At 35.9% G+C, this 12635-nt stretch overlaps 1 protein-coding gene across 1 annotated transcript; it reads right to left on the bottom strand.

Moving 5' to 3' along the window:
- Window positions 1–9935: 9935 nt before the first annotated feature.
- LOC149140424 (protein RALF-like 33) lies at window positions 9936–10896 on the bottom strand. The gene has a single exon (XM_089449158.1). The coding sequence runs from the start codon at window positions 10553–10555 to the stop codon at window positions 10136–10138; it is 420 nt and encodes a 139-aa protein (XP_089305284.1). The 5' UTR covers window positions 10556–10896; the 3' UTR covers window positions 9936–10135.
- Between the last annotated feature and the right edge of the window lie 1739 nt (window positions 10897–12635).

Here is a 12635-nt window from a genome sequence, read left to right as displayed (position 1 = left end):
GTTCTTCTTAGGTGTCTTGAGAAATCTGAAGCTGAAAAAGTTTTGCAGGAACTCCACAATGGGCCAGCAGGCGGACACTATGTTGGAGATGCTACTGCACATAAAATCTTGCGCGCAGGATATTACTGGCCCACGTTATTTAAAGACTCGCACAGTTACGTGAGGAGATGTCAAGTTTGCCAAACTACTACTGGAAGACAAAAGAAGTCATCCTTGCCACTACAGCCGGTTAACATTGACCAACCTTTCAGTCAGTGGGGATTGGACATAATAGGTGAGATCGTTCCTCACTCTTCTAAGCAGCATAGATACATCCTCACAGCAACAGATTATTTTACTAAGTGGGTAGAAGCAGTTCCACTCAAGACGGCTAATGCTGAAAATATCATTGAGTTCATAGATCAATTTATAATCACCAAGTTTGGATTGCCTTCTGCTTTAATGTTTGATAATGCATCATATTTTTCTGGAAATGTAATGACTGAATTTTCACTTAAAAGAGGATTCAAACTTAAATATTCGGCCAATTATTACCCATAAGGCAATGGGTTAGCTGAGTCCACAAATAAAAACCTAATCAGGATTATCAAAAGAACAGTTGACCAAAATCATAAAAATTGGCATAAGGCTTTGATATATGCTTTATGGGCAGACCGAATAACGCAAAAAGCTTCTATCGACACTTCTCCCTTTAATTTAGTTTATGGGAAAGAAGTGGTTCTTCCGACTCATTTAGCAATTCCCTCTTCGTCTCTAGTTCAATACATTGATGAAGTACCCACTTCCTCCTTACAGCTAAGACAAATGGAAATAATCAAATTAGAAGAACAATGAGAACAGGCTAGGAAAACGCGTGCTCATCATCGAGCACTAGTAAAATCCTCTTTTGATTCAAACATAATGACTAGAAAAGATTTTCAGATGGGAGACTTAGTTTTAAAGTGGGACAAGGCTCATGAAGAGAAAGGCAAACATACAAAATTTCAAAGAATGTGGCTTGGTCCTTTTCAAATTGTAGAAGTCATAGGTCCATCAACGTTTGTGTTACAGGATTTAGCAGGTAAGAGAGACTCTTTGCCTGTTAATGGACAAATTCTCAAAAAATATTTTCCATAGGAGATTATTCTTCTATTTTTCGTAGAGTAGTTATTTTTCTTTTCATAATAAAACCAGTTGTGAATAGTCACATTAGGCATTTATGAAAAAGACACCAATTCTCTTTCAGATTTTGAACTTTTCGCTTGCATAAATAGCAAATCTTTTGGAAAATTAATCTCTATTATTGACAGATACAGTTAAAGACTCTAGCCCAGATATGATACTAATTTCAACTTCAAAAAGTTTGACGAAAACAACCTTTAGTGAAGAAATTGTTTTATCTCAGTATAATGAAAGGTATCAATAACAAAATAAAGATTCTCTGTAGAACAACTGTTTCCAAAAACTCTATTATTGTTGTCCAGAGCTATCTTAAGGAAACAATGACTTCCTCCCTGCTAAGGAAATCACAACTTTCAGAGGAACAACCCAAGGATACACTTTATCTTGAAGAATAAGAGGTCTCATCACGAGTCGGCTTATCATAATCACAGATATTATAACTTGCAGACTTTGCCAATACTGTACACCACAACAGGGAAATGAATCAAGATTGTTGCAATCAAAAGACAAGGGGTCTCATCACGAGCCAGCTTGTTCAACAAAATTATAAATCAAGTGAATGACTGTGTCATAATTTGGCTACCAAACCAAGACATTGTTCTTTAAGAGTAAAAAAGAAAATCAAAGCAATAAGTGTGGATATGGAGTTTTCATTGAAAAGTTGTAGGCTGCGTTAAGTAGGATACAAGATCATTGCTGGGTAACAGGTAACCCTGTCGAGGCTATAAATTCCTGCTGGCAGCAAAGGCTCTACTTACGACAAATGAGCATATTTAAAACTGGTTTATAGAGAAGACTTTGTTTTATCTTTACAAGACCAAGTAATGACTGATGTAAATACAAGGACTAACCTGAGGAATCAAATAATCAAAGTGGAAAATAGTTGAAACAAAATATCATTGACAGGTTAGAGCATAATGTACTTTATCTTTCCATAATAAAGTTTAATTTTCTGAATTTTTTTTTGTTTTGGAAGTTTAGAAAATTCAATAGAAAAACAGAGATAACTGGTTCTTCCAAGTGAATCGCCAATTGTTGTGGCCATCAACAACCCCCCTCCTTATTTAGTATTAGCAATAAGACTATGTAAGTGGGGACCCTTAGTCAAAAAATTCAAAAAAATCAACTCATATATGTTACTCCTTAAGAAACATCGCATCGCGCAAAGAATGATAGGGTATTTTCTTATGAATGAAAATGGTAAAATGCGTGATCGCGATGCGAACTCCATCGCATCGCATGCATTAAGAAAAACTCACGTTAGAAAACCTTAAGAAAACGCCGATTATGCGATATCGCATATCGTATCTGGAAAAATTGCATGAAATACACATAACGATTTAACGATTATGCGATCTGCGATCCGCGATCTTGCGATAGTGTGATCAAGCAATCTTGCGATAGCATAGCACGACGAAATTGCGGTAATGCGATACAACGATATGCGATACTACGATGCAAATCGCAGAAACATTCCATCGCAGATTTTCCTGGCTCAGTATTCAAGAAAAAGTTTTCCATAAATTAAGAACTGGTTACACACTTTAATGATAATTAATATATTATATGCCAATTGTTAATAAAATATGGTTTTGTGTTGTTCGAAGAGCCAGTTCACGTCAGGTGGCGTGTTTTTGCATATCCGTAGCATTTAAAACTTTCCTATCGTTATTTATTATCATTACTCTCTCCTCACCTGTGAACTGCAGGAACGAAAAACAAAAGTTACACAAAGCAATGTGCAGGAAGCTATGAGGAAAAAGGGTAAAGCACCAAGGTTCAAAGACAGAGAAAAGACGCTCTCATAAATAGATACCGCATGCAACAGAGCCGCAGATTCACAGAATGCTGCTGAGCCATTCATTACAGATCTTTCATATACAGCCATGGTTAAATGAGCACTGAAGGATGCTGATATCAACAGGCATTTTAATGCTCAGGGTCAAGAGCTCACAAGGTCATTATTTTTACAAATTTTGAAGCTTTATACCCAATAAAAAAGAAGAGGCGCAAAAGGAAAAAAGCGCATCAGAGAAGCCCGGATCAAAGAACGGAGGCAGTTTCCGATGCGCGATTAGCACTAGGCGCTAATCGCGCATTGCTGAGAAAATTATTCGACAAGGAAAGCCTCTAACGGCTCAATCACCTGTAAGCCTGAAAAATGCAAGAAAGCAATGGTAAAAAACAAACTAGAAATAGAAAGAAAAGGCAGAAGCAATCCAAAGGGTTAATCAAGTGAACTGAGATTATTACTGGGCATACCCAGTAAATCCACATAGTCAGAGGATGACTCTCGAGTATATCATCAACTTTGCTGAGAAGGTGGTGCCAGCTCTTACCAATTCTGTTTGCTTAGCTCAACCAAAAGCGGAAGACAGTCAGCCGACTCTACCCAGGCAAACACTGAATGTTTGCAACATTAAGGAGCAAATGCAGAAATAGTTAGATATTAGATTTAATTTTTAGAGATAGTTTTGTTTTATTTTTGCTTAGAAAAAGGGCGGTCATTTAAACTGTATCCTGAATCTGTGTAATTAAGTTATTTAATTAGTAGTATTTAAACCCTTCTCGTGCATTTAGAGAAGGGTCCAGAAATTTATCAAAAACTTGTCCTCAGAACATGCACTTTTGCACCCTCAGAGGAGGTTTTGGTGAATGAATGGATCAAGATTTGTTGATGTTTGCATTTGATATCTGCTACTGATGTTGCACTTCTGTACTCTTAGTGGATGTTAGAGCAAGGAGAGATAAATCATTGTCGCTTGAAGCTTATGAGTAGGACTAGTCATAAATGGTACTTTTATCTCTTGACCATTTCTGTTTATATGTGTTAAAGTGATATACAGTTTTTAGTTGTTTATGTATTATTGCATGAATGCTTGAGTTATCATTTGGCAATTTTGTACGGTGATAGCTATTTATTTATGCTTAATGTATGAATAGCTCATTATGCGATATGTTTTTCACAACTGTTTCATCTAACTTTTTATGCAAAGTGGTTTATCCTTATTGATTTCCTTTCTTATAATAGTTGAATGATCTTTATTACCAGTTGTTATTTGAAATCTTTTTAGATCGCATAATAGAAAAATTACATCCCGGGTTAGTATAGACTTAGATGTTGCTGCTTATTAGATTACAATAGCATAGCATTAGATTACAATTACAATTAGAATATCTTAAATTAAGAAATGCTAGATCAGGAACATCAAATTCTACACACACGCACTCATAGATTGGGAAACTGGTCCCATATCCTCAGTCGGACCCGCTATACCAAACGGATAAGGAGCTGCCAACCAAGGTCCAGACCGGGCGGGTATCCCCCTTGTTGTAGACCCGATTTTCGGGGCTTCAACACTGTGGAAAGAATGAAATCAAAGGATATTTCGAGATAAAAATAATCCACCAGGGAAGATTTGGGAAAAAATTCAAAGAGCAATAAGAGAAACCATTTTGGTTGAGAACTAGGAGGAGGAGGAATGGAACACAAATCCGGAGGAGAAAAGAATCTTAGCCAGACTCAATATAGAATACAACATGATCTATCCCCGAAAGGAAAGACACCAAAGAGCGCAGATACAGAGCCAGGCACAGTTCAATTATCCAGGGGAAAACTTCATTAAATTGAACTTCGACGGGGCTTCAAAAGGAAACCCAGGCCTTGCAGGCTTTGGGGGCATCTTTAGAGATAGTATGGGTCGCACCAGATGGGTGTACGCAGACAAAGGAGGCATAATGACCAACAATGAAGCAGAAATGATGGCCGTATACCAAGGTATTAAAATAGCAATAAGAAATGGATATAGGAACCTGGAGATTGAAGGAGACTCGCAGATAGTAACTGGAATGCTCAGGAAACTTGACAATGGGAAAGACTGGGAACAGGTGGCCAAGAGCTAGAGGACGGTAGGGTTAATTCAAGACATGGCTATCATCTTGAAGCGTATTGAATATAAAATCATCAGTCATGTAAAGAGAGAAGGAAACAAAGCAATAGACTTTCTGGCAAATTGGGGATGCAAAGAAGGTAAAGTGGATAGCATTTGGCCAATAGTCATGAACAAACCTGGATGGGAAACTCTCAACCTAATAATCACTCAGGACAGAAATGAATCCACGAAGCAATAAAGAGAAGGGTAAAGGACCCCCGATCGGGGTGGTTAATGCGATGAGATGGGAAGGCAGTAAAAGGACGAGGGGTGGCAATTATGAGCCACCTTGCATCAAGAGATCGCGACAGGTGGATTGTACGTTAGGTAGACTGGGCATCATTTTAAATTGCAGCAGGAAGGATAATCTTAAGCTCAGAGGTGGTGGAGGTGACGGCGGAACGGTGATGGGACAAGGACCAGGTCGCACAAGGGAAAGCCGAGAAGGAGTGGGCTATTATGGCGAGTGCAGGCAGTAGAGAAAGACGGTGCAGCAGCACAAAAGAGGTCGGCAGGTGAGCAGGAGTGGATACGGGTGGAGGCATAAGGGCAAGCAAGAAAGGAGCATCCTCGAGGTGAACGGAGGCAGGAAGGAAAAGGTGATAACCGGAGCAGGAGGAATCGCACAGGGTCGACCTCCTGGGTTAAGGAAAATCCAGAGTAAGAGAATAGAGGACGGAATGAAGAGGACTGTAATGTCTGAGAACAGGGGAGGAAGACCTTCGCGTGCTGAAGGCATTAAGCCGGATCACTGGGAGGGAGAGGAACAGACCCGGGCAAACATGGAGGAGATATACGACCTGGAACGGGACAGTCAACCGCAGATAAGAAAAAGCGAAAGAGGTAAAGGGAGAATTATGGAAAAAACAAGACAAGCAACGGTGGATATAAGAGATAAGAAAGTCAGGGGCCGAGAAGAGGAAGTAGACACGGGATCACCCGCCAGCGAAATAGGACAGGGAAGCAGGGCAAGGGAATACAATGTAGGCAGAGCAGGATGAGGAAGGGGCCGCAGAGGGAGAAGAGGACGTTGGCAAGCCGGTCATCAGGAACAAGGACGCACCAAAACAGCAGGAAACAAACGTGGAAGGAAAACGATGAAACGCCAGGTGCAGTATGCAGAGAGGGCATATAGTAAAGACACGCATGCAGACATTAGGAGGATAATTCAGCATTTGGAAGAGGAGGCGACCCAGGAGCAGTCAGAATCTGAGATGGAGGACTGGGAATATCTATTGCCAGACCCTGGAAACACCAGAGGACGTATGTCCCTGTACAAACAGGCCTTACATGTGTATTGGGTCATGAAGCGGTTGTTAGCAAAGGCCATGGAACAGGTGGCCATGGAGATGGTTGAATTGGCCCAAGGCATTCCTAATCTAAAGAAAGAGATAAACAACCTTCAGATAACCATTATGATGCAGGATGGCAAGCTTGACGAGATACAGCAGCAGCTAAAGAAGCTTACTCAGGAAGTAAAAGAGGAGGAGCACCAGCCGAGCGCAATGGAAGAATGATTTTTCAAGATATGTCTATTATCTCCTTAGTTAGGAAGATGAACAGCATGCTACCCTCTGTTATCTTTTGTAATGCAATTAGCAAACAATGTTAGTTTTTTTGAATGGTTAGTATATATTGCATGGATAAACAAACTCTTTAAATTTTGTTTTTGGATGGCTATTAAGAACTTCAGATGGCCAACAGACCTGGCGGGTTGAAGCCATCGTATGTATGTACTGGTTTTAACTTGTTCTAATATAAATGGTTCCATCTTAGCTCACAAAAAAAATCCTTTAAAATCTAAAATTTTGAAACTTGACCATTATAAAAGAGATTTCTAAAAAAATTAACTAAATTTTACCAAAATCCTACCAAAATTTCTATCGTTTAAAGACAAATTTAAATGTGATAAATAGACTACGCCCTCTCAAACCACCTGGTTGGCCTCTCATTGAAAAGCCCTACAATATCCGCTGCGTGCAGAATTCACGTGTTGAGAGATCTAGTTTTGTTATGTGCAAAGTACGTTAAGTGCAAGGTACGCGTTTCTTTTGAATATATTCTAGAAAAGTCAAACCTGCAGGACTACAGATTGCAATAAAAAACTTTGAAAACTTACATAAATATTTTACTGGGAACACTTTTGATCAAAAGTGTACAAACCTATACAAGGCAAGAACGTTCTGTGATAATACATCGCAAAACTAAAGTTCAGTTCACGAGAATTGAAGGTTTCATGTGCGTTTTGGTTTTTTATTTTTCATTAAAATTTAGAGTGATGTGTAGATTAATGGTGTATATCTAGTTTATTGTGTTAGTTTATTTTATAATTAAATAGGAGTGTGATATTTAGTTTATTGTGTTATTTATTTTATAGTTAAATATGAGGATAATGTGTGATTTTGTGGATGGTTAATATGGAATTTACATATATTTTTTTAATAATAATATATTATTTTTTAAATAGAAAAACAAAACAATATCAGTTATAACAAAAACATAAAAATGAAGATGCATGTTTAGTTAGTTTTAATTAAAATTATTATAAAGTATGAAAAAGACAATTTCACCATGGTTACTCAATTTGTTGTTAATATTATAATGCACTATGATAAAATATTTCTCATTCAATCATAAATAAAATATTTCATTTACACATGGTGCAATATAATTTCATATCAACTTAAAAAAAAAAAAAAAAAAAAAAAAAGTGTGATTTTGATGTTTAAACCTTATATCTTTCATAAATATTTCAACATAGGTTTTAGATAAACTATTTGAAGATCTATGTTACTAATTTATGTTGATATCAACCTCATATATATTTATATACAAAAGGAAAATATTAAACTAAAATATTTTAATAGTGTATATAATAAAATATTCAATAGACAAGGAAAAAAAAATTGTAAGTTAAAAAATAAAATAAAAATATAAAGTATTTTTTAACAAAAATAATAAAAAGTAAATAAGAAAAGTAGTGTAATTCATTCAATTTTTAATCTAAAATTAACATATGAATTTAATATATTCATAATTATTCCATAAACATACCTATATTGAAATTAAACTTAACAAATTTTATTTTACATAAATAATTGAACAAGATTTGATTTGAAGAAAATATTTTTTATCTAATACATTATCATATAAAAAATAATTAAACAAATTTTTAATTCTAAATAAAAAATAACAAATTTAATTTAAAAATAAGATATTTCACCACTTGTTAAACTCACACCACATCAAAATACGACCGTTACTTTATATTCAATGAGATTCGGGTACACCACTCAAACCACAAGATTCAATAATGTAAAGTAACTTCAACAACATTGCAGAAACTTCGAAGACAGATGAAAACGATAGTGGACAATATCTATTGTCCATGCCATTCATCAAAGTAATGAATAATTTATATATTGTTATTATTATTGTAGGTTTATTAGATATTGTTATTATTATTATTAATGTTATTTAAATGGTTCGGTAAAAGTTAATTTAATTAATTTGATTTATTATTAGAAAAGTTAATTATTTTAAATTTTAGTAATTAGGATTGTTATTTTTTTTACACTGGGTTCTATTTTTTAAAATAATTAAGTTTTATTTTTTTAAATAACTTTTGGTTAGGTTAGGGTAGTTTTACGATTTTAAAAATATTATATGTTATTATTTTAGATTTATAAAAAATTAGGTTAAATAAAATTAACATATTAATATATTGTGTTAATTTGTATGACATTTTGTATTAAAAAATTCAAATTTCAAAGTGTATCATCAATTAAATATTTTATTGTGCAACATATAAAAAATATATTAATAACAAAAAAACCATTTTAATGTGAACAATGTAGTTCATAGATAAAATGTCTCATGCACATGTTAGGTAAAGTATTTTAATATTGTTTAGAAAAATTATGTATATATCATATAAAACTATTGAAAAAAAAAAGTTTTTATGATGAATTTTTTTTAAATAATCTCACTATTTTACATTTTTGCCATTTTTTAAGTATATTTTTTTGTCAATTTTCCTTTAAATCCAAAAAAATTTTTTAGACTTACAAGTTATGTACTCTATATAGCATTTAAAAGTAATTTAGACAAATCTATACAAGTATTAGTATGGTGAGGTGAATTGTAATCAATTTTAAGTATATTTTTTTTTTGTCAATTTTCCTTTGAATCCAATAAAAGATTTTTTTGACTTACAAGTTATGTACTCTATATAGCATTCAAAAATAATTTAGACAAATATATATAGTGTTATTATGATGAAGTGAATTGTAATCAATGAAGTAATAAAATAGATATAACTTAGAATAGAGGATAACAAGATGTTTTTTTTAAATTCTCTATAGCTGATGAGTGACCAAAAATCCAATAATGCTAATGATAAATGTGGCCCAAACCAATTATGATCTCTAAGTGATGTAAGTGATTTCTTTGAGATATCCTTCTTAGAGCAGGAGCCCAAATTCTTGGAAGGCAGATCTACCACGGCACTCTGCCGATCTTTAAGGGCCATAATTTTGAGTACATTGTTCCTTTTGAGATACCATAGATGTCAATATGCAGAAACTGTACATTGTTTGATTGACACTAAAAACCCATCTAATTCATTGCAAACAGATTCATTTTTTATTTTGTTGAGCTACATCCCATGTTCAGTCAACTAGTTACTGATACAAACTGTATATGATGATTGAAGGCACTGGTTAGGGGAGGATCAGAGTATATCACATACATTTCAGATCACAGATGATATTTCAATATGAATGGAGATTAATCAACCAGAAGCTACTCATTTTCATTGAAAAAATGTAGGGCTATTACAGATAAACACAAAACAAAGTTATGGTTATTTTAAAAATATCTAACAGTTACCAAATCGTTCTTCTCATTTCTCTCTGAACATCAGAACCCATAGATTCAGCCAATAATAACCTGCACGCACACAAGATTATATGCCTGGGCAATCAAATGTGCTGTGTACTAAGGTTCTAGAAAGGGGAAAAAGCAAAGATGCACAGTGAATCTTAGCTAGTGTAACGTCTGCATCGAGTGATAGCAGTGCAGCTTCTGTGGTAAGGCCTGACTGGCCCTGTTGCGCCGTAACAGTTCTGAGTGTAATAAGACCTGCCAGACCGAGGCCGGCATGGAACGCGATTAGCAGCCAATGCTCCGTAGCTGATGTAGTAACGGACCCTCCACAGAAGCCTCCGTTGCGCCTCAGAATCCATCATAAACTCCTCCCCTGTCTCATTATTGCAGTCGCCCAGTGTTCCATCGCAGATCTGGCCCGCAGAGGATTCGAACCCTTGCGGGTCATAAGATGCAATGCCGCCCAACCAGTTAGAGGTAGCTGTAATTTCCTGGCCATTCGCAGCTGTATGCAGGGGATCTGCCATTAAAAGCACCGAGACCGCCAGGAGCAGCATTGTTCCCAACCGATCCATTGAGAAATCAAGAACTCAGATTCGGCCTGTTGGGGGTCGCTTGAATTTAATATAAAGACGGTGTGAGAGATATCGGCCTGCCCGTGAGGCTGCAGGGAAAAAACAGAGGCAGCGAGGGAAGGCGCGAGCTTCAAAATGTTAAGCATCGTAAGAAACAGGGATGGGGAAGGACATCTTTGTCGTCGAGCCTGGTCATATGGAACCCACATAACACATCTTGTGATCGGCCGCTTCTATGGCTGCCCGTTCCTGTGAAGAATTCAGCCCATGCTGAGTTGGCACAAGTAAGTTTATAAAGTATTTTTTTGGGGAGTTTAAATGTCTGTTCTCGAGATCTGGTATCTGGTGTTTCTTTGTCTCTGTGATATGAGGATGAGGATCCACCTTCAGCTCCCCGGGCAGATGAACCTCTGATCTTGAAAAGGAAACCGAACGGTGGCCCCAAGGCGCATTCATATCGGCGTCGTTGAATGTCCTGGATTTAGCTGTCATGAGCATGCTTTAATGGAGTCGATAGGGCAACTTGGGCGTTGGTATAGGCGCCCAGCAACCCCGTTCTAAGAACCATGGTAGGCATTCTTGAAAGTTGGTGAATGAGGGTATTGCAAGTTTCAAGAATCAACCCTGTTCCAAGAATCATTAGTATGAGCGTTGAAAGGGCAAGCTAATAATAGAAATGGCTCAAAGCTTTTGAGAAATTCAGTATAAATTTTTGGAAATTTGGATTATAGTTGTTAAGTTTCAAGATTTTTGGTGCACCAAGATTATATGGAAAAATAAATTATATAAATTAAAATAATGATTTATATTTGTACCTATTATATTTTAAAATTTTATATTTAAATTTAATTAATATGAATATAAAGGTTTAATATTCACAATAAGCTTTTTTTCTAAATTATATATTACATTTAAAAATTAAATTATAAAATATTTTAATTGAGATTATTTTGGGTGGTTGGCTGAAATAAATATTGTCTTCCCCACTCAGGTTCAATTCCCCATTAGTGACATGATGAGAGTATATCCAACAACCCATAGGCCACAGATACTAGGAATTTATGACTTAGAAAGAGCTTTGCATCTTGAGAGATTTGATCTCTCTTAATGCTAAGTAGATCCAAAGTTAAAATGAATCTATGTCGGTTTTGGGATCTATATGTTAGACACTTAATCCTTAGGTTATGCTTTGGGTTATGGTGTGTTATGGTGATTAGTTATTAGAATCCAAAAAAACACGGAAATTGAATCAAGAGTTTCTCTATGTGTTTATATGTACATTATGTACATCATTCATTGAAATCATTCATTTAATAATATAATTAAATTTGGTTTCCAATTGTGTTGTTTACAGTGGTATCAGAGTAAGTAGTTAATCCGCCCTATTGATTGAATTCTGCCACTAGTTTTGTGCCCATCCAAAACATTGAGCAAGAGAACTTGGAGGAGATCTTCAGCCGACATTTTGACTCAAAATGAGTTTGTCTTTAATTCCTCGGTGTGCTTGTCGGTAATTATAATATTCGAGGAACGAGTGCATGATAAGTGTTGAGAGGCAACATAGTGATCTACGGGCCATCTTTTAAAAGGCAACAACATGGAGAGTGAGATTTGGTATACTGTTGTGGATGCATCAAAGACGAGGTGAATGAAGTTCGTCGAGAGTGCTGGAGTCTGGCGAACGTCGTGGGGCCAACATCATTCGATTTGTCCTACTAGAGGTTCGTGGTGTGGCTTCTTGTTGTCAAGAGGGAGACCATCCTTCGGGAGTGATTGGTAAAATTCAAGTCTATCTCATTTATTTATGCCAATTTTGTTAATTTTTCTATCACGCCTGAGAGAAACAAAGAATGCATCAAATGTGTGTCATAAGACCATAGTATATGCTATGATGCGACTAGAGTTGTTTTGCATGGGAACCACATTAAGACTGGAAACTTTTGAACGAGTTACTGCCTTGCAGATACAAGACGGTTTGAAGAGTGTTTCCTATTGTTGTAACGAACTCTCTGCAGTGGATTTCTTTTAATCTCGTGTCATGTCATATTTAAATTTTAATATTTGAATTGTTGACCAGCTT

Source organism: Pinus tabuliformis, chromosome X (assembly GCF_031772625.1).
Source record: "Pinus tabuliformis cultivar Carrire ecotype Pingquan chromosome X, CPIR1, whole genome shotgun sequence".
In the NCBI taxonomy this organism is placed as follows: domain Eukaryota; kingdom Viridiplantae; phylum Streptophyta; class Pinopsida; order Pinales; family Pinaceae; genus Pinus; species Pinus tabuliformis.
The sequence above is the reverse complement of the archived record's forward strand: the minus strand, read 5'-3'. Positions and strand labels throughout refer to the sequence as shown.